Source organism: Bactrocera dorsalis, chromosome 1, assembly GCF_023373825.1.
Source record: "Bactrocera dorsalis isolate Fly_Bdor chromosome 1, ASM2337382v1, whole genome shotgun sequence".
Classification (NCBI taxonomy): Eukaryota; Metazoa; Arthropoda; class Insecta; order Diptera; family Tephritidae; genus Bactrocera; species Bactrocera dorsalis.
The window spans coordinates 37,032,423-37,056,636 of record NC_064303.1 but is presented as its reverse complement, the minus strand read 5'-3'; the positions used below and the strand labels follow the sequence as shown (position 1 = coordinate 37,056,636).

Here is a 24,214-nt window from a genome sequence, read left to right as displayed (position 1 = left end):
CTCACATTTCCAGGGTGCGCGCCAAGAACGCAAGAATACGAATTGGTTAAAGTCCTACAACGGATAATTTTACCCCATTTCACCACAAGACCGTAAACACTATTAATGATTTCAGTTGCCCAGCTTGAAATTTCACCTTTATTGAAGAAAAATGAATATATTATAATACTTGCTGCCCCGCAGCCGTTGTCCTGCGTGAAATTATATGTTTTGAAATGAAAAGAAAGTTGAATTTATATTGTGATGAAAATCATTTATTTTCGATTTTTTTACAGATCCAATTTTAAAAACGCAAATGATGCTGCGGCGTACCAAGCCTCTCCAAAGGAATTAGAAATTCTACTGGATAATTAACGGCTTCGGTTTCATTCTTAATACGATCGATCGATTTGTATGAGTGAATTTGACTTTGAATCTTCCACTTTAAGTTATTAACAGCGGTATTTTTAGCAGCTAAAATTGCGCGTGCACTCAAGTAATCGCAGTTACGATACTTTGGCCAATGTTCGCATAAACATTCGTGATGAGTTCATCTTTCGTTAAAGAGAATTGACAAAAGGCAGGAGAAATTGATATCAATCGTCTGGATGTATCAACCGGAATTTGCCCATTTCCAAATTCTAAGCGAATACAATGTAAATTGACGCTTATTTGAAGTCTGATATGTCGAAATGATCTTCGCGAAAGTCATGCTTTGCTGTTTGACCGCGGTCCATAATTCCACAAGTATGTCATCGCATCCTGGGAGTACTCGTTCATGTGTCTTGGGCTGCCATACGCGACCTCTTCGTTGTTTCGTAACAAATTTCAATCTGTAATTGATCACTTTGTGTGAAACGCACATAAAGTTTTCACTAAATAATTTTCAATATTTTTTCTTTTGAATAGCCGAAATAAAAACAATCGACCGAAATTGAATGATTCAAATAAATTGAAATACAAATAAAAATATTGAAAAAGAAAACAAAAAAAATTAAAAAAAAAATTGTATGAAAAAAGTTACTTTTTGGAATAGTCCAATTTTCCGACTTTTCCTCATGAAAAGTATAAGGTATTTTTATTTCTAAACCATCCCCGATCCACAACAAAGACCCTCTGAAAATTTCATAAAGATTGGTGCAGTCGTTCTCTTGGCGTTACCAACAAACAAACATTCATTTTTAGGAGTTTTTCGGCAATTATTCAGATTTTTCTCGCCGCAAAAAAAAATCTTTAAACTTCAGTGAACATTTGAAAAAAGGAATTGGCAAAATTGGCCAGACGTTGTTGAGTGATGTGCTTAGCAACACATTTTGCGATTCATTTTTATATATCGTCACCTGAAATGCAAAATAACGTATCATCAAAAAATTTGAAATTGAGTGTCTTATTGATTACGCTTCACTAATTGAAATTACATACATAATCTTAATATATAAAAATCACGTGTCACGTTGTTTGTTTGCGATGGACTCCTAAACTACTGAACCGATTTTAATGAAATTTTTAACACTGTGTGCCGTTTAGTCCAACTTGAAAGATAGGATAGTTTATAAGGAGAGTTTATAGTCGCATTATTTATTTATTGCAAATTATTTGTTTGTTATTAGCAAAGAGCTATCCACCAGTTGGCGGCGCTAACAGCGGTATTGAGTAAGTGCGGTATGTTACAGTAGATGGCGCTACAAACATTAAAAACATTAAATGAAAATGCGTTGTTTGAAGTTTATATTATTTGTGGTAAAGTTATACAAGTCTATGACTTCCAAAAAAAAATAAAAATTGGGCGGGGCGAAGTTCGCCGGGTCAGCTAGTATTACATATGTTCCACATTTTCTGGTTCTGCGGTCATATTTAAACCAGTTTTAACCAATATTAATATTTTGTTTCACCCATGTTCCATTTTATTTCGTGTTTCATTCATGCCACTGTAAATTTCCGAAAATGTTATTTTGCATTTCAGGTGACGATATGTACATACGTATAAGATATGTTTTTTTTTACTTGTGCCATCCAATCACTAGCTGTCTGAGAATTTTTAGTGCGAAATCTTATTTTCTAACTCCATATAATGTAACCCGATAAAGATAAAACCATACATATTGTTTATTGGGAAAAGAATGAATTTAGTTTTATTACACTTTACATAGTATAAATATTGACTTCTTTTGTTCACATTTTCTGGAAAGCTTTTTTTCTTTTAGTTACACCAACCATAAATTTAAAAATTAATCCGCTGTGGCTTCTAAACTTTTGACTAAAATAATAACAATCTATATATACAACAACATTTTAGAAGTTTTCTTTTTCCTCTCGCATTAAGGGGCTATACCAGTGTGACACTTTCAAAAAAAAAATTTTTTTATTTGCTTTTTCGATAGCTTATATTTCCATGAATATCCTGTGAAATCTTGAATAGTGCTCGGAGGTGCAATCATATATAAGTGAAACTTTAAACACGTTTTTTTCAAAATTACTCCATTTTGTTGATTTTCGATATTTTTCAAAGATTCATTCATTAATTGTATATCTTTAAGTTTAATAGACTTTTCAATTTTTTTTTCAGCTACTCATTTGGCCATAATCATGCCAGCAGTTGGGGCACTGTTTTTCTTGAAAATATACTCTGTTACGTTCAAAGAAGTTCGAAATTTTCAATTGCGTACTTTCTCTTAAAAAAAATTACGAAAATCGAGTAATTTTTCATGCGTCACACTGATACCCCTTAAGTGGTATGCTGTATTTAACAGTACTTACTGTACGTATTATTTTAAATACATGTAGCTCTCCAATTAATCAAAAAACGTTCATGTCATTTTAATTAGTAGTCCTTCTTAACTATAAGTTAGTTAATTAAGTAAAAATAATAAGTTATCCCTATATAATTGTAAACATTATGCATTAGTAAATATTTATGTTGCAATCTGGCATATCAATTAATTCAATTATTTGCAAACCGAAATCTTTTGACTTAATTTCCAACACCCAACTTAATAACTAACACCTGCTTCAAAGCTGGTCAACTACACAGCGACTTGACTATTTACCTAAGTGCCTAAGGATCCTGGCCAACATACGAGTATTTGGTATATAAATTCAAAGTAGTACTAAAACATCTACACAATTGTTTTGTTGCTTATGCTTGGATTGGAGTGTAGCTGTATAGTACATATGTATGTATACAATCGTTCTACTCCATTACTATTAGTGCCATATTAATTATGCAATACTCTTTAGATGCTGTCAGCTTAGACACAGTCAAGTAAGAAGGACTCAAGAAATGCACCAAAAATCACAACTTTATAAGCACCTACATACATATGTATGTATGAAGCATGTAGTGGCTAAATATTCCCTGTGAATTCGACATTTTGTAATTCTGCTAAATGCAGAATAGCAAAAGCTACATATATACAATACAAATAATCTTATGTAAGTAAATACATATATAGTACAATTGTGTATAAATTTGGCTTCTAGACCAATACATTCCTAGAATGTACGAACAAATTTTAGTTTAGTACTCGTATATATTTGCTTGCGTATGTTTTCTTTAAGTTTTTTTTGGTTACTCTGTTTGTTCTACAAAATTCAGCTATATTTATTAAAGTCATCTTTGTGTAATTAAGCAAATACTACAAAGTCTATGTGGAGTACTACAGGGTAATAGTATATGATTCATTATGTACAATCATATACTATTACCAAAATTAACAGGATTTAAAAAAAAAAACAGAATAAAAGGTTTTTTCGGTAAAATCAAGTCATTTTATTCAAAATAGTCTACTTCTGGTTCAATACAGTTTTTTGCACGGCCCAAAAGCATGTCGAACGAGTTATTTAACTCGTTGCGCGGTATGGCCGCCAGTATGCCGGTACTTGTCTTTTGAATGGCCTCTATGTCTGCATAACGCTTTCCTTTCATGAGCAAATGCATTTTTTCGAAAAGGAAGAAGTCGCACGGTGTCATATCAGGTGAATACGGGGAGTGGTTAATAGTTAAAATGCGATTTTTGTTCAAATAATCGGTCACAAGCGTCGCTCGAATGTAGGATTCTGAGCAATTTTTTGTCGTCAGTCTATTTGTGCGAAACAAACCGTGCCCACATCTTTCGTAAGCCCAAATGTTCAATCAAAATGTGATAAATCGATGTTTTGAAGATGTTTAATTCCATTTCCATGAATTTCAATGATGATTTCGGCTGATTTTTTATGAATTCACGCACAGTATCGATGAAATTTCCGGTGATTACGGATTTGGATTGACCCACATGTTGATCGTCATTTCACGACCACTTTCAAAGCATTGAAGCCACTCGTGCACTCTGTTACGGGATAGGCAATCATCGCTATAAACATATTTCATCAATTGAAACGTTTCGGTAAAAGTTTTAAAAAATTTAATTTTGGCTTACTGACACTTAAAACGCAATAACTTCACTTCCAATCAATGAAATGTCATGAAATTCTCACTGAACAGTCGATAAATATAACAGATTCTAACGCAGATTCTTGATTACTTTGGAACGCTCCTTATATGCTCACTGTAATATGTAGTATGTTCATGCATTTTAACACAGTAGACACCGGCCTGTAATCCAAGTACGTCTATTGTACCACTATTAGCCAAGAATAGTAAAACATACATAGTTCATCTTTTAAAAAATCCTAATTCATTCTTCAAACTCTTTGTCGTCGACCTCAAAATAGTGACCTTTGTGCATTTTATTTTCACATTCATCGAATCAGTTATTAAAGTCCTTTCCGGAATAGCCTTCTATGTGCGTTTGATGTCTACGATTGACTCAAAATGGTATCCCCGGAGCAGTTGCGGTGAATATCCACAAATCACACGGAGCTAGATCAGGCGAATAAGGTGGTTGCGAAACGCTATTGGTTGATAATTTAACGATAAACTCACGAAGAAATAATAGATTATGCGACGTTGCATTATCGTTAGACCAGATTAGATTTTGCGGCCCATAATTCCAGCCCATTCTTTACAAATAGTTTCGCGCATACCACTCAAATGGTATTCCTTGCCGACAGTTTGGCCAGTCGGAAAAAAATTGGGCTCAATAATCGAGATAAACTGTCAACGTAACGGCTTACCGGGATCATCTGCCTCCGGGTCGTAAGCATAGATCCAAGACACATTGTCAGTAATATTTGTTTCAAAGACTTTAATGCGTCGCTGTTTTTTTAAAATCTTGAGTGATTTTGTAATCAATTGTGCTTTCACTTTTCTTAGGCCTAAATAATCTTTCAAATTGGTTTTCATTGATTCTTCCGATATTTCAACGATGCCAGTAAGATCTCTGGCTGCTAATCGTTGTTTCTCAAGCACCTGTTCCTTTATTTTATTGACGTGTTGATCACCAGTTGATGTTGATGGCCGTCCTGGACGTGGTTCGATGTCAACGATTTTTCGACCCTCTTTGAATAATTTGTACCAATCAAAAACACTTGCTCGCGACAAACAATACCACTGATTGCATTTCCAACATTTTCATCGTTTCAGCATCATAAATCAGATTCCACACACAAAATTTAATGGAATTTCATTGTTAAATAATTTCACTCATCGTAAAAATCATCGAATGCACTTTATGTACTTACATATATTTAAACATGAATGATTATTTTGTAGTGACATTGACAGTCATACTAACCAAAAATGAAAATATTTTAACGAATGGATTTTCGCGCGTAATTTAAATTTGTCCAAAGTAATATAATATTGTATTTCACCGCCCTTCTTTTTTTTAATAACCTAATTTCCAATGGCAATTCACATATATATATATATTAGTGTATAATTTAGAGTGTTTGGCAAATGCGTTATACGTATTTGTGTAAGAATATTGGTTTTTCATATTCATCGTTAACTTACGATAGAGTTTAATCGTGCCATCCGTATCACCAAGAGAATTCTTCGCCACACAACGGTAAGAACCGAAATCTGATGTGTCAACGTATTTTATGGTTAATCGCATAGTAATTTTGTAGCCTCTTTCAAAAGTTTCGGATGCAAAGTGTTCAGCTGTAAATTAAAATCATAACATGATGTGTTTATAAGATATGTATATATATGTATGTATAAGCAACTTTACGAGTAAGTGTTTATGATTATGCATACGAAAACTTATAAACCTGGATACATGTTGTCCATCAATATATTTACATTCAATATGTAACAGAATTCACCAAATAAAATAAAATATTCCTGATTTTATTTTTTTACTTATGACAGATGGACACTTAGGTACACTAGTTGAGTTTTTTTTGTAGATATATAACAGTACAGGTTCTCAATATTTTTTCTGGCGATATCTGGGTTACAACATCTGTTGCATTCAGGCGTTTTAAAAAATTTTCGAGTATTGTAAATACCAGTAGTACTACTAATCAGTTAACTAACATCTTTAGAAGTAATTTTGAGATATTCAGATGTTTTTTGTAAAGCTGATTAACTTCGTGTTTTTTTTAATGAAGAAGATTGCTGACTCTATTAAAAAATATTGTAAATTGTCATGAAATATCAGTACCCAAACACCGACCTGGTCGATGATTCGTTATAAATAACCACGATGGATGAACTATCAACCGTCTGGTGATCTCGGCAGCAGTAAAATCAGGTACTGAGATTCAAAAAGAACTGGAGAGGACTTAAGAATTCGCATCACTGTACACCGCTAGATGAAAAAACAAAGGCTTAAAGCCAGGCGCAAAATTAACAACTTTTGCTTACGAAACATCATCAAGAACTACTTATTAAATTTGATAAAGCGAACCAAAACTGAACTCCAGAAGAGTCGGCGAATGTGTTTTGGACAGACGAAAGATTAATCTTCACGGGTCAGACGGTAATACATTACGTTTAGAAAAAGTCATCAAAGGCTATTACCAAAACTCAAATTTGGGCGCGGAAAAGTATTTTTTTTGCAAGCACAAAGCTAAGAAGAGTATGGAGTACCTTTCTGATACGAGTATTAATCCTATCGAGAATCTGTGGTTTGTATAAAAAAGGGTACACAAGTATGTCAGTCCACAGAAAACAAACACGGAGTTAATTACTAGAAGTATGAAACTCCATCACTAAAAAAGGAAGTGAAGATTTAGTCAATATCATTCTCAAGCGTATTGAAGTACTTGCGGCCAAAGGAGGCTATAGGGCCAAACCACATCAAATGATCCAGGGAAATTTCGCAAAATCGCCGATTTTGAAAATCAGCAGTTCACTAGGAGGGGGACCAGACGCATACCCTTGATATAGATATTTTGTCAAAATTCTTTTTTTGTTAAAGTTATTAAAGATTGAAATCTATAGGACGATAAAAGTGTAAAATTATTTTTTCATAAATCGACGAAATTTTGTGAAGATATCAACGACGAAATTAAAAATATTTTAACTTAATAAATTTTTTCATATACATATATAATATGTTGAGGTACAAGAAAATTATTCTGAACAAATATGTCAAAAATTAAAAAAAGTTCTTTCGTACTGTCTGAACTTAATTCGTTTTGAAATTTTAATTTATTTGCGTGCATCTTTGTCGCTCAACAACAAAAATCCATTACGCTATTATTTGAAAGGTGATTTTTTGAAGAGCCAAACTATTGATTTTTAAGAGCTTTTTTCTTAAAAAAAACGCATAAAATTTGCAAAATCTCATCGGTTCTTTATTTGAAACGTTAGATTGGTTCATGACATTTACTTTTTGAAGATAATTTCATTTAAATGTTGACCGCGGCTGCGTCTTAGGTGGTCCATTCGGAAAGTCCAATTTTGGGCAACTTTTTCGAGCATTTCGGCCGGAATAGCCCGAATTTCTTCGGAAATGTTGTCTTCCAAAGCTGGAATAGTTGCTGGCTTATTTCTGTAGACTTTAGACTTGACGTAGCCCCACAAAAAATAGTCTAAAGGCGTTAAATCGCATGATCTTGGTGGCCAACTTACGGGTCCATTTCTTGAGATGAATTGTTGTCCGAAGTTTTCCCTCAAAATGGCCATAGAATCGCGAGCTGTGTGGCATGTAGCGCCATCTTGTTGAAACCACATGTAAACCAAGTTCAGTTCTTCCATTTTTGGCAACAAAAAGTTTGTTAGCATCGAACGATAGCGATCGCCATTCACCGTAACGTTGCGTCCAACAGCATCTTTGAAAAAATACGGTCCAATGATTCCACCAGCGTACAAACCACACCAAAACAGTGCGTTTTTCGGGATGCATGGGCAGTTCTTGAACGGCTTCTGGTTGCTCTTCACCCCAAATGCGGCAATTTTGCTTATTTACGTAGCCATTCAACCAGAAATGAGCCTCATCCCTGAACATCGAAACACATTTCGAACCGAACACTGATTTTGGTAATAAAATTCAATGATTTGCAAGCGTTGCTCGTTAGTAAGTCTATTCATGATGAAATGTCAAAGCATACTGAGCATCTTTCTCTTTGACACCATGTCTGAAATCCCACGTGATCTGTCAAATACTAATGCATGAAAATCCTAACCTCAAAAAAATCACCCGTTATTATGAGCAAAATATAGTAAGACTTTGTTCATAACTTTGGAATTCCTCAAAGTAATCCCCCTTGGCTCCAATACACCTCGATAATCGAAGAAAACTGTCAATATAACATTGCCTTTTGATCTGCTTTGACGTGGGTTTTTCGGCTTCGGCTCACCTTTGCCACGATATTTGGCCCATTGATTTGTTTCACTTACCACCGAATACCTTTTCCATCATTTTGAACGCTTCGGAACTACAAATTTGGTCCCGCACATTAAATTTAATAAGACTTCTTTGTTGAATAATTTTACTCAGCGTAAAACTCATCGAATGCAGTGTATGTACTTCAGAAAAACAAGTGTCTACTAAACACTAGTGATTAGTTTGATGTCACATTTGGCACAGATATCACTGCCAATCATGCTAGCCAAAAAAAATATTTCGACAAATGAATTTTCGTGCGAAATTTAAGTAAAGAACTCGTACTATCTTTTGTCCACAGTACTACATTTTGCTATATGAATTCGATAGTTTAGTTTTTGGATCTCCCTAACATAAATAGCAAAGTAAACGAGGAAGTTGACAATCGCCTGACAGGCTTTATTTATTAGTGTGTACGAATATTAACATGATGCGATATATGTATGTATGTTTATATGTAGATTTAAGAACAAATTAACTCCCGCTTTTTTGCGAATTTCAGTATACTTAATTTCTGTTCATATACAGGGTTTGTCGGGAAAGTAATATGAATTCGATTTAAAAAAAAAATATATTAAGCCAATCGTTTTCTTTAAAAGCTTTCAATTTCGCACACATTTTACGCATGTTCATGAGCTCCGTTACAATGTCAGAAACAGCCAATTTTAATAAATGTAACATCTGGGCAATTAAACGAAAACTTTATCGACGGTCTGAGATCAAAACTTTGCGCGCACGAGTCACATTGTCGGTGTTTGTCGAAGTCGCAGGTCTCCCAGCACGGTCTTTATCAGCGACCTCTTCCCGGCTCCCAAAATGGCATGGTCCCTCGGAAACACACCATTTTTTGCCAACATCGAGGTGAGCCTGCTTGAGCATATCAAACGTCTCTGGCGCAGATTTACTGAGTTTCACATAGAATTTAATTGCGTACCTCTGCTCCAAACAGCGCTGCATTTTCGGCTTGCACCACTCGCAGAAACGCGTCGCCCGAAAATGTTTGTCTTGACTCTCCAGGTGCTCGGAGATAACTGACCAGTCGCGGGAGAAGAAAATCACTCCTATTACTTTCCAATATACAGGATATATGCTTCTATGATAAAAAGTAAGGTGAATTGATTTGTATTTTTCAAATTCTTTATTTATTTTTCCGAATTAATTTCTTTCCCTTCAAAGTAGTCCTGGTCCGTTAACATGCACTTTTGCCATTGCCGTTTCTAATATTCGAAACTTTCGGAATGTTCTTCAATACCTTCTTCAGTTCGGATTTTATCTCTTTAATCGCGTCAAAATGGCATCCCCGTATTGGCCTTTGGATTTTGCTGAATTTACAGAAGTCGCACATCAGGCCAGTATGGTGGTTGCGAAGCAATACAAAAAGTTGGAAAAAAATCAATGCAGTATGATGCTGCATTAGCATGTTCACCAATAATTTCGGCCGTTTCAGACGAAGAACTTGAGGCAAACGACAAATAATGCTTCAATAATAAATATTCATTATTAAAAGTTGTTCTTAGGGTCTTCGTAGTATGTACTTATTATATCAATTGAAAATTGTCATCTTCTACAAATCTGAAATGGGATCAAAATTTTTTTTTTTAATTTTTGACGGACGGTCTACAACTTTGCTTCCGGCATTTTCTAATAGAGGGTCAAGCACTGCCCGTTACGACCGAAAACGTCTTTAAATTCAAGAGCAGATTTTTGCCTAAAAATTGCATGTATTGTGCTTTTAATAGCCAACACATCCACAGCACCTGTCAGAGCCAGCCACTCCTGATTTTGTGTTGTTCTGTGTGGGTTATACGAGAAGTTAACTCAATCCTCAAAAGTCTTTTTCATTCAACCACTAGCGGTTTTGTAATTTGATGTATTTGTCATCTCTTTTGCATATAAATCAGTAGCTATGCGTATATATTCTCGGACATTACTCTTTTATTTTCGGAAACAACTCGGTGGCAATGCAATGTGCAGGCGTTTAAAGCGGATGCTTTTACGAATTGCAATCGCATGCCCATACCACTTTCTTCTTCTGTTTTGTTAACTCTCATAGCAATTCGTTTATAGTATACATATATTTTTCATTCATAGTATGTGAGTTTTATTTTTTGATGACTCTTCTTCCTTCTTCATATGCTTTCACTGACTGTTTCTCCAAATATTTACTCGCTTTTATAGCAATGATTGTCTGTTGGAATATATTTATACGTACGTACATAGTATGTGTGTTGTTGGACATTTGTGTGATTGCGGTTAAAAAATGGATGATAAGAAGTTAATTAAACGTCCGTTGCAATTTCTGTTTCCATAGCTAACTATTACATATTTGCTAAAACGTTTTTTATAGAGCACTTAGCTTAAAAACGCTATTTTGATCACTTAATTTAAGTTAGTTGAAAATCAAATCAAGATTAAAGATAAGTAGCGTTGTTTAAATATTAAAAAAATAATAATTTTAAAATTCAGGTATTTCGTAATTAAGTTTTTTTATACTTACCCGGCACAATGATCGTATCATTTTTCGTCCAGTAATTTATGGACTTCGGATACGCCTCCGACTGACATTCAAGTGTTATGTTTTGGCCGCTGGCAGCACCGACTAGCTGATTTTGTATCCAAATCATTGGCGGAACTGTAAGAAAGGAGAAAAAAACAATCAGAAAGATTATATAGTATATAGAATGGAACACGTTTTGCTAGATATTTTTAGCCATCTTGATAGAAATAAATAACCTCACTGACGAATTAAGTTTACTTAAAAATTACCCGATGTCCTTTATAAATATCTTTATCTTGATTTTAATCAATTTAAATTGCAGCTGAATGCTATATTTGGTTGATCTCATCAATTATAATCTCCCAAATATTCCTTCGGCAATAATCTGTGCCGTATACCGCAAAGATATTTAGTAACCTAAAAGGTTTTCTATTCAAGAACTTAGTTCTGATCGATTAATTTATAAGGCAAAAATTTCACAAAACTTTTTCTTCGCCCCTAATGCATGAAATTAGTGGCGATATCGGCGACGCTGTAGATGAACAGTTTCTTGGGGAAGAAAAAGTTTTGTGAAATTTTTGCCTTCAGCTAATCTAGCCAGTGCCAGTGGCTTCTAATTAATCTATTTTTTTTTGGTGTTCACACAGTAAAGTTGAGATATTTACCCGATTTAGTCCATCTTTTAAACTCATTTTTAAGAAAATTATTCCATCTTAAATTCAATTATGTATCTCACTAATTGTTTTATATCCCAAAATTTACATTGAAGGTGTAGCAGTGATTCTGATTATGCCCTTCTACGAACTCCGTCTTACTTTTTCGCCATGCGATATGTGTAGTACCATCAAGATACTTTAATTTTTGCTCAACTTACAGCTTGCAAGGGTGGACAGACAAACATCCAAAAATCAAATCTCCATATATAGAAAAAGTAACGCCACTTTTCGTTTTAATTTTTTAAATTAAGAACGGGCTTATCTATCCAAACCAAATTTTTAAGCTTTGTTTGAACTATTTAACAGATGGTTTCTATGAAATTTGTACAAAATCAGTCGAACAGAACGAAATACCGAATCTTACACGGCGATCACGTGGCTAAAATGATGCGTGCTGCTTTTAATTACAACGCACATAGGAGCATTTACCCTCAAAACCGGACAAAATTGAAAATTACAAACTTCAGCGATGATACTCAAAATTGATTTTTGTTGGTACCTAAATAACCGGTATACAATGAACCGATTAAATGAATGACCTTCAGGCCGATTTATGGCCACACAAGTAGTCGAAACCTAGACTTCGTTCAGAACGCACATGCTTATTCGCGAAACTCTCCATTGTTCTCGAGATTTCAAGGGTTTTTTTTTAATGCGTGAACGGAATTCATGGAAATATTTTTTATAAATTCAGGGCAACATGGTATGTATTTAATATTAATAGTATAAAAATTAATTTAGTTAATGTATTATTGTGTTTTTTTTTTCGAGAAAACAAGGAATCATTAAAAAAACTAAATTTTTTTTTTATTTTTTAGAAATTAGTGTTTTTGTTATAGTTTTGGGCGAGGTCGAGCTATGATTTTTTTTTCTTAGTAAACTACAAGGTTTCTACTTAACATATCAGCTTAAACATTTTCCCCCTCTTTCCCCCCCTGTAAAAAAAACGCATTGAATAAAGTAGATCAGTTGTAAAAAAATGAGTACTGGTTTATTAATTTTTTTTTGGTTGAAAACTGAAGTCCTGCTAAATTAATCTAGACGGGTGGGAAGAGGGTATACATTTTTCGAGCGGTACCCAAAATTACTGGAATTGAAAATGTGCAAGAACTACGTTAGGAATTTGTTCTATATATTATTTCGTTTTTTCAGGTTCAAAATCAAAAGTTATAGAGATGTCTCGAAAAACATTATATATGCTTTGTAGAGAAAGCGCTGCGAGAAAATGGGAAGATAAAACGTCATATGTGGAAAAAAGCTAAAAAAAAAGAAGTGTCCAGAAGACGAATTTCTAACTTTTAGTAATGATTTAAAGTATTTCATATGGGATTTAAAAAAGAAATGGGTATTGTCCAGTTATACTGAAGAAAGATTTGTCAAAAAATACGAAGAATGACTTAACGCTTCCATTTTAGTACACAACTGGACGCCTGCATGAACTGCATGAAACTGTCAATGTCACAAAAGAAGAGATATTAAAGTAGAGAATCAGGCAAAACGATTGCTGGTGACCAAAATGCCCAATCCAATACGAGATATTTTCGTGCGACATACATTGCTTCCACTTCTACCATGAGATGTTACATATGTTGAAAAACGTCAAAAAGTTTCAATAACTTTGAAAGTACTAATGAGGAAAATCCCAAGTCATTAAAATTTGATTTGTCAATTCTCCACGCTAGGATTTGTTTGAAACCATATTACACCTTGCTTATAAACTTCCTTTGAAGAAATGGCAAGTCCGAACCACAGAAGAGAAAAAACTTGTGAAAGAAAATAAGGAGAGAATCCAAAAAACATACAGGGAAAGGGCTAGACTATTAATAGGGCTGGTTTCGGAAATCCTAATTCGGGTAACACATCTCGCAGATTCTTCATCGATCCAGATTTAGCTGCTGAAATTACAGGAATAAAAAAATTTCATAATCAAACTTAAGGTCATTCTAGAAGCAATATCATCTGGCCATAAAATTGATGTAATGAAATTTCAAATATTTTGCAAAGACACAGCAAAAATGTACGTGGAGCATCCTGGCATCCAATGACGCCCACTCTTCATAAAATGCTTGCACATGGCCCAACAATCATAAAATACGCTATCTTACCTATCGGTCAGCTATGAGAAGAGGCAGCGGAGGCTGGAAACAAGAATTATCGTCCATATCGACAAGACTTTGCAAGAAAATTTTCATGGGTTCAGTGCAACCAAGATGTTTTAAACAGGCTTCTTCACACATCTGATCCATTTTTAAGTTGCCAGCGAAACCGTCAACGAAGCAAAAGCCATCCTTCTTGAGTGAAACTATAAAGCTCTTCGAGTCACAGGAACTAGAGGTCCACGTCGACACTGAAGCAGGATTGCCTGAACATTCTGATGAATCAGAAAAGGCTTTGTAACAACACACGGGGGAATTCTTATTTTTTTATTATAATTTTACTTTATCATTTTATTTTAATATACATATATTCAATATAAAATGTTCGGTTGCACCCGAAATTAGCCCTTCCTTATTTGTTTTATTTTATTAAATTGCATTATTATATTCAAACATGCATTTTCATTCATAAAATCACTTAAAATAATTTTGTCCGGTTTTTGAGGGTAAATGCTCCTATGTGCAACGGTCAGATTGATTATAGTATGTACTTAGACATTGGGATGATGGCCGCAGTTTTTCCACATTTTAATCCGGATAACTATCAAGGTGAAACGCTCGGGATGTGTTGTGCTAATGGCGAAGTGATATTGCCAGCATGAAAAAAAAAAATCTGACCCATTTTATTCATTAAATTTTGAGACATTTAAAACGTCGAAGCTTTTTTTGAGTCATATTCAACAATACATTTCGACATTTCAAATGACATCTTTTGGTGCTACAAAAATTATTATACTCTTGCAACCCATTGCTGTTGGTAGTGAAAGAGTTGTTACCAAATTTGACTGAAGCTATGATCTTAATTAGAAAATTAAAAGAAGCGTATGATTCCAAGTGATATGCCATCTCAGTTCAAACGATTACTATTAAGTTTTAAAATAGCTAGCAATTAATGAAATATTTTTTTGTTTGAATAAATGAATTTGATGTTAAAATAAAATTCCTTTATTACTTCACTTTTTAAAGAAGCACGTACCTTGCCGTTAGTATAATATAAACTTACATCTCTGTAGGAACATGTTGCAAAAGTATAAGAAGCGTTAATATCGGTTGTACCGAGGCAAAAATAAACAAAAATAATGCAATAATAAGAAAAATTCCTTACAATAGCTTGATTTTGATCGGTCAGTTTGCATGGAAGCTATGTGTTATTAGGGTGCCCCTAATTAACAGCTTCTTGAGGAAAAACAGAATTTGCGTATACTTTCAGATCGGCATCTCGAAAACTGAGGGATTAACACGTGCATTTACAAACGGACATGTCTACATCTACTTAGCTCGTATATATTTATTTTAAAGATTTCATTTTCTTCTAGGTATTACAAACTCTGTGCCAAACTTTATATATCCTGTTTAGTGTAAAATGGAGGAATTGCTTAAGAAAAACAATGATAGTCATAGATGAAAATTCATTGCTATATTATATGTACAATATTAATTTCATGGCCTTTCTTTAAGCAAGTTTAAATGATAATTTAATTTCTTAGATATACTTACAGTGCACAACCAACATTACGCGCTTGCTGACCGTTGGCGGTATGCCATTGGAGGCGATGCATAAATATGCTCCCATATTAAGACGCTGTACTTTAGTGATCGTCAGGTAAGAACCATTGTAGGCGATAACTGGAAAGATAAAAGAAGAGAATCGGTGTTTTGAAAACATATTATCACTTATTTTTGAGTTCAGGAGAAAGGAATGTAAAATGTATATTTATAGAAGTTAAGTAATTACTGAGATTTTGTAGAGGAAAAATCTTTAATTATTATTTTCTCGATTTGTTTTTTTTTGAAAATAAAAAATGGGTATTTAATATTGTAAGCGATTCGTTATAATCGCCTTTAATCAACTAAATTGCTTCTGTTATTTTTTTTATTTACTTGTACATTTCTTAAGTGTACATGGCGTATGAGTAACTTCGTAATATTTGAAACGTAAATTCTGAAAAAAGAACAATTATTGCACATTTCGGTAGTTAATACTCAACCATACTCAAATTTTAAATTAATATTTAAAATATTTATGGAGTTATAGCCTTCTTAAGTACAGTCTCTCAGTTAAATCAGCTCAATCAGCTTATTATTAAATGCGTTTTTCTCAAAACTAAATTTCTAAAACAAGTTAACTGCAAATGTACTTCTGGTAATTTTCCGATGTCTCTGCTTATTTTGCATGTGGATCTATACACATTGAACTTAAAAATTTCGAAAATGTTTTAAAGTCTGACATTTGGTTAGATTTAAATTCTTCAGGAATGATAGTAAAATATGCAAAGTATGCAAAACCTTGCAGATTAATAACTTTGTTTTTTTATTTTTCCCTTTTGAGCCATGGTGAAGACAGAAATCAATGCGGTATTAACCAGATTAGTATGAAATACTCATCAGATGCATTTTAAATTGAACGCCAGCTGAAACTAACGAAATTTTATTCAATATTCATAGAACCTTTCAACTAGAATTAAAACTTCATTTCGTTTCCGGTCATAAGTTCAAACTGATTGCCATGCAATTGTGGTGGTAATCTTGAATTCGATTTCGAAATAGTTGAAATCAGTTCAATAAGTATTATTTGTGTATTATGTTCTTTTCATTAGTGGACAAATTACTCAGATTTTGCCATAGCATTTCAGTCACATGGTTAACATGTGGAAATCAATGAAAAGATGCGCAAATTCCTGCAGTATACAACGAGCTTATTTAAAACAATTGGGTTATGGAAATTTTGGATGTGCGCCTGTAATTGCTGAGCTAAATATACATACATTGTTTTGAAATAGGTGGATTCAAAATTTTGTCGCAATGTGCAGTTTCATAATATTTAAATTTCAGGGACCAATTTTAGGGTTATAAAAATTTGAGTATAGACAAAGAGAATCGAATTTACTATTATCAAAAACACAAGCCACGAAGCTAAAGAAGGCTCGTCATCCCTCGCGCGTCTACTCGAATGATTTTGGTGCATATGAAACGCTTTCTTCCTTGACTCGTTTCGATAAAGCTGTGCTTGTAGTTTAGGGAACGAAGTTACACCAAATTTTAAAAGATTTCTAAAAAAAGTCTTTTAGACTTGTGAATTAAAAAAAAAATCATAATAAGAAGTTAAGAAAAAAACTATGACACTAAAACGAATATAACTTTAAATATAATTTGAATTTTAAAAAATTCTTTATGGATATATTATTACAAATCTAGATTATTGGAATATGAAAATATATATTTCATTTTTTTTTTTGGAGACTAGAATACCACTTTAATTTACCAGTTGTAAATAAAATTAAATATGTTAGTATTGTCACTGAGAATGCGTAAAGTAAAATTAAAATAATATTTACACAAAGACAGCTTTTTAAAAATATTATCGTTACTTTAACGCCAAAAACCTTGTAATTTTAACCAAATGTCAGCGAAATGAAAAATGTCGAATTTAACGCTAATATCAAAATGGAATTTGGTTTATAATCAGATGACAAGTTGACACATTTAATTTGGATAATTAATAATAATTTTGTCTGTTCATTAAAAAAAATTATTCTAATGTGTTTAAATAGTTTTTTCTATTATTCGTATCATTTCATTTTCAATTTTCATTTTTTAAAACCACATATCGCTCATTTGCTGCAAGACCGGCATAAATCAAAAAACGTGATTTTTGAGTTAATGCTGCAGAATTGTTCGTTATATCATACTTCATGTTGAGTGAAAAATTCATATGAATACCTCTTATATGCTCCGCTTGAGAAGAGGTGTAACGTTGGAGTCACCGTGTAAGGTTGTAATCAGTTGAAAACTTTAAACGCGTTTTCTGGAAAATCGATTTTTTTGACTTATGCCGGTCTTGCAGCAAATGAGCGATATGTATTTCAATATTACTTTCTATGTTTACTGTCGAAATTACTTTTCAGGCGGAGATTCTAGCGTGTCCCATACAGTGCGAAATACAGTTTAGAAGAGCCACACCACTATGAGAAAAAAATAGGAAGACATTGTTCATAATCTAAAATTCTTAATTTATTCCTCAAAATCTATCCAACATCCTTTTTGGCCCCAACACACTTGTACCAATTTTTTCTAATCCTCGAAACAGTTGTTATAGTCAATTTTCGAAAAAACTTTTGCGTGTTTAATGTCTTCAGATGACTCAAAATGGTTTCCCGGAGCGGTCGTTTGAGTTTGCTGAATAGCTAGAAGTCACATGGAGCTAAATCAGACGAATACGGTGGTAGCGGCACGATATTGGTTGTAAGTTAGGCAAAAACCTCGCGAAGGATCAATGCAGCATGCGACGGTGCATTATCGTGGAGCAAAAATCAAGAGTTATTGGTCATGATTCCGCCCTCTTTTTATACTCTTGCAACCAGTTGCTACAGAGTATCTTAGTTTTTAAATTCGGTTAACATTGCGCGATATCGCTCACCATTGATGGTCACGGCGGTTCCTTTCTTCTGTATTTTCGAAGAAAAATGAGCCGATGATTCCACCAGACCAAAATCCGCACCATACAGTGATTCGTGCTGAGTGCATTGGCTTCTCGGCGATTACGTGCGGGTTTTCTGTACCCCAAATGCGACAATTCTGTTTGTTAACGTAACCATCGAAGTGGAAATAAGCCTCGTGCGAAAAGGTGATTTTTCGACTCACCACTTTGGAAAAAAGTTTTCAATATTTTCCAGTTTTCTTCTAATAAATAGCGCCCCATTTCGTAAATTTTAGACATTTTACTGAATATCTGTCACTTTCCGAATGGTATTTGACGTTTCCAATGTCAAAATATAGATCATTCAAATTTAAAACGTTAGATGGCCCACCCGTTATTTATATAAATGATCAGAGTAATGAGGAAAGTTGAAAACCGAGTGACTGTCTGTCTGTCCTTCCGTCCATGCAAGCTGTAACTTGAGTAAAACATGAGATACCTTGATGAAACTTGGTACACAGGTTTCTTAGTACAAAAAAAAATTGAGTTCGTATATGAGCGTATTCGAGCCACTGCCACGCCTTTAAATCGGTATTAACCGGATACTTATAAAGTGCCCTTCCTATGTTATGTTACGAAAATCACCGAAATCGAACAAAAACCATGCCTACATCTCATATAGAACAGTTTTAAGTTCCATTTGATTATTTGATTTTCCAGTACACAAATCAAAAAGCACTTAATATTGTATAACGACAGAAAACTGTGCGCGAATAGTGTGCCACCTTATGATCAAAAGTTGTTCAAGTCCAACAAAAACTATTCATGACCCTCTAGGTACCGAATATATCTCCCAATATATGAGTTATGTGAACTAGCATCTTGTACTCGTAACAGAGTATCTTTTTGCTTAAAATACATAAATTTAAGTAAACCCTTACCACCCATTTAATCAATATCAGGATTTTTGATCATCCGGCTGATTTTACTATATATGATTAATTCTTTAGTAAGTGACATGTTAGTAGCATGTAGATACTACCCAACTTTAATATGCTACATTCAATGGTTTTAGTTTTTTAACAAACCGTATGTGTCTGTCATTATAGGAGTTATATACAGTATATGTATATATAAAATTACTTTGATTTTGATACTCATGTTGACGTGTTATACCATAAAGTATTTCTCTGGCTTTGATTCTTGTAAGTTTCAAGAGTATTGATCGCTTGTTTCCAGGTCGTAAACATAGATCGAAGACTCATCGCCGTAATACTATATTTCATGACATCCTATTAGTCGGAAAGCATTGTTTCACAGAGTTTAACGCGACACTTTCTCGAAAAAATTTAGTGATTTTAGAATCAATTAACTTTCGCTTTTCTTAGGATCAAACGATCTTTCAAAATAGTCCAGATAAAGTTTCGACAAATAGGCTTCACGCGAAATTTAAATAAAAAATAACTATTTTTTGCCATTTTGGATAAGGAATTTCTTTTACTATATGTTATACGAGTATATCTTAATTGAACACTGAAAGCATGCAATAACTGTGGATTGGAAAGTTGAAATGATTTATGAAGATAAGTAAAGCAACATAACTAAAGTTGACTTTAAGAAACCAAATTTTTTAAACGTTAAATACAAACTATTTTTGAATAGCAAAGCTTTGGTGATTCAAAGGGCATAGAGAGATCAAAGCTGTTGCCTTTTTGAAGTTAAATATTAGGCACCAGTTGCTTTAACTGACGTTCTCGTCTCTCAATATTTCAAATTTTTTTCTACCAACAACTGTTCGATTGATTTTTAGAGAAAGCTCATCTTGTTACAGCGGTACTAAAAACAAATATTTATTTACTTTACTCACCTTCTGTATTGTTGGGCAGCGGTATGGGTTCGCCACCTTCACGTCGCCACGTTATGGTCGGTGTTGGTGAACCAACTGCTGCACATTTCAGCGTTACGTTCGCGCCCTCTCGTATCACCATATCCGTGCTGGTGGGATAATCGAGAATATCCGGTGGCACTGCTTATGCAAAAACCGAATACCGCAATAACAAAGAAACAAATAAAACAGTAAAGGACCAAACAGTCAGAATTGTGATGTTGATGTTGTATTGTATTGCATTGAAGTCGTTGTTATGTTCTCCAGCGAAGTCATGATGATGATTTAGACAAAGCACGTGATTTATATGTAGCAACAGCAGTAGCAAAATCGTGGAAATGTTGAAATATACCCTCAGGCAGTTTGGCGTGTCATGTTGTTGTTAGCCAGCGCCAGTGAAAGTTCAAATGATTTTCAGTTTGCGTTTGTTATTATTATATTAGGTAGTTAGGTTTGTAATAACATTCAGATTTCCCGCGCAATTAAGAACCATCACATTTAGTATTTGGGTGTTGTTTTTTGCAAACGGCAAGAAGAAGAATTTTGAAATTGAAAAAAAAAGAAGAGAAGGAAATACATATTTTGTTATTTAAGTATTATATATAAACATAATTAATATGTATATTAATTCTGTTCTGCTATTTACTTTGTAATCACTATATGTGCTTCATTAATTGAATACATATTTCTAGAAATTTTGTGAAATTTTTCGTAATTAATGCTTGTCTAGGTATTAAATTTGTTTTCCGATTTTATTACAATGTTGATTTAAATCAAATAAAATACGTAATTCTGGATACACATTACGCTTTCAATATTAATATTCTACAAAGATTTGGATCGCGTAATATAACATACAGGATCATTTTACTTAATTTACTAATTTTTATGTTAAATCTCAATGAGGATTTTTCTCCTAAACATTTATTCGTCAACTACAAAATATATAAAACCAATGCAATAAATGGCTTTAAAGTAAATTTTAGTTAATGAAAACGTTTGCCAAATCACGTTTGTTTAAAGTATTAACCCACCCACCTGTATACATCACTTTATAAGGGAAAGATTGGCGCACCCTAATCACTCCTGAGATTAACCTAATCACTCTTTCAATGGAGGAGTTTTATCCTATTATTATAATGCGTAATTCATATTTAGAAATACTTAGAGCTTATTTACGCAATGTAGTAAAATTTACGTCAAAATGAAAATATACATAAATTTGTAGTAATTTTGAAAACTTAAAATAAAATCGATTATTAGAAAAATAACTAAAATAACTATGTAACATTTAGTCCCTTCAACCCTCCATTCCTATGATCGTTTAACTGCTTCTTTCTAATTATTGAAAGCAAAAGTGAGGGTTTGAAATATTGTTATTTAGAAATCTAATCTAATCTAATAATCATTTCTGGTCTCCATTCCCTTGGTCATACTAAGATTTCACTAAAGTCGGTCTAGCCGTTTTGAAGCTTATGAGGAACATACATATAACATTTTTTTTCTCTTTTATACTCGTATATGTTTAGAGATAAACATTGCAGTAATAAACTCTGAACTGTTAAAATATATTAATTAAAAGATTTTCATTTATATTCCATTTTACAAAAGTGTAAGTCATTACTCTTCACAAAGCTAAAATATTCCTTACAAGAAGTTATATGCTAAAGTGATCCGATCTGAACAACTTTTTTGAAGATTAAACTTGCCTCTGATAATAATCCGTTCTTGAAGATACTTCGTCAAATAAAATAGTTTTCCATAGAAGAACTTGATTCCGATAATTCAACTATATCGTATAGTTTTTCGACATCGGCAAATTAGTAGCTTCTTTGGAAGAAGATTTCAGAACGATATCTCAAAAAATGAGAGACCAATTTGCGTAAATACTGACTGACAGACAGACAGATAGATAGACTAACTGACGGACATGTTTTCATCGAAGTAGATCGTCACATTGATCATTTATATGTTTATATTTTATAGCATCTCGTACGTGTGTTAAAAACATAGTGGCAAATTTAATATTAAAGTCAAATATTTTTCTATAAAAAATTAGTATGCCATATGTACATTAGGCATATAACTTTTTACAATTTTTGCAAATACGAAAAACGGCATACCATAGTCGAATAGAGAATAAAAAAGTATGAACCCCATTATTTTTTTTTTTGCGAAATTGCAAAAAAGTTTCCGCGCAAAACGAAATTACTTTTTTATCAGAACTGCTGAAAAAAACAAAAAAAGTTTTGTACACTGTACACGTTTTTCTTCATAATAATAGATATTTATTTAACTAATAATCTTCCTATTATTCCAAACGCCTTTTAATGGACCTAAGGGAACCCCAAACTAATATGATATTCATTACTTGTACAATATTTGCCTCCACGTGGTGGTATGCCAAATTTTTCGTCAAAATTTGTTATATGCCTAATGTACATACGTGTAGATATTTTTATAAATGCAAGAGCATTTCTAAATACTCATCTCAAATACGGTATGAAAAATTTTATACTTTCGTCGAAAACATTGTCGTAATTGTTTTTAGCAGTACATGCATAATTATTTGGAAATACATAAATAAATTTGTCCAAAAATTAAAAAAAAACAACAATTGTTCTTTCAAATCAATATGACGCGTTTCTGTACCAAAATATATAATCTCGTGGTACCTTTTTATTTTGGGTATTTACATGTTGTAAGCAGTACTGGAAAGGTATAAAACAATATATTTATTTATTTCAATATCGCGCAGATAGAAATTAATTTTTTTGTATAATACTATTGTTATTCAAATTTACTTTTCTACATTTTTGCTTTTTTTTAATGAAAAATGGAATTCCTAATTTTGAAAGTGTTATTAGACCGGTTTTCATCTATTTTTTGCATTGCGAAAATCAATAAGATATTGTATAAGATCAACTCAAATTTTGAGAATATTACTTAGGTATATATCGTTTAGAAGGAATTTTAACTTAAGGATAGTTAACCCGGTAGCATTCAAAATATATCAGTATTCGTTTTTGCTACTAAGTACATCACCAACATTATGATATTACCATAACCCATATTCATAGCCACGTTTAATGCTTCTAAAGAATGTCTTTTCTGAGTTATTGCACCTTTAGTAGTTTTCAACATAACCGTTAACACAGCAGGGACGATAACTATTTTTTTTAGTAGGAAGATGAAATTTTGAGGGCTTGTTAATGTTGTTAGAATGAATACCTATCTTTCCCCGGTATTTTGATCGAGCCTATCAACACCGCACATGTATTTATTATACTCCGTTACCACGCATGGACGTGGAATGGCGATCTTTTTCCCAGCTTTTTTGCAGTATTGCGAAGCTGATGAAATTTGCGAGCTACCGTAACAAGTTGAAGCGGCACACACAACAGAGTTATCAACTCACTTAGTCAGCTTTATTCCAATATTTTCTATTGTAGCAGTTTCGAATGAACCTCTATTAAACTTTTTCATTGCCACTTTTGTTTTCAAAGGGCAGCTGGAAGGAATACGATTTTCTCTTACCGTTCCTGTTCCATTGTACCCCATCGCCTTCAGATAAGTCAGTAATGGAAAACTTGTAAAAAGGTTGTCGAAATAGAAAGAAAATGTTAAACTCCTTGTGTTTTCGTCAAAATCATTTATCATGTTTATGAGAGATGCTGCACACTTTCCAAAGCACTGTTCGTATTCCGTGTTTGAACGTGGATTTCTTCCTTGGTATATGTCGAAATTGACTAGGTATCCGGACGGAGTGCATAAAGACCAAACTTTGTAGCCGAAACGGATAGGTTTGCCTTTTAGAAACTGCTTGCATACCTGGCGACCGTAGTAC

The 24,214-nt window shown here is 33.3% G+C and overlaps 1 protein-coding gene across 4 annotated transcripts in view; it reads right to left on the bottom strand.

Moving 5' to 3' along the window:
- LOC115066384 (lachesin-like) overlaps positions 1-24,214 on the bottom strand; it is a 50,049-nt gene that overhangs the window by 10,315 nt on the left and 15,520 nt on the right. For 3 of the 4 annotated variants that reach the window (XR_007421168.1, XM_049445928.1, XM_049445929.1), the window contains exons 3-6: positions 20,350-20,508; positions 15,563-15,691; positions 11,194-11,328; positions 5,873-6,022 (exon numbers count right to left, since the gene is read on the bottom strand). Coding sequence is in view for 2 of the 4 variants with exons in the window: in XM_049445928.1 (XP_049301885.1) it covers positions 5,873-6,022; positions 11,194-11,328; positions 15,563-15,691; positions 20,350-20,508 (573 nt within the window). In the remaining 2 variants the exon portion in view is untranslated. The remainder of the gene's footprint in view (positions 1-5,872; positions 6,023-11,193; positions 11,329-15,562; positions 15,692-20,349; positions 20,509-24,214) is intronic. The other variant, XR_007421169.1, reaches the window with a different exon arrangement.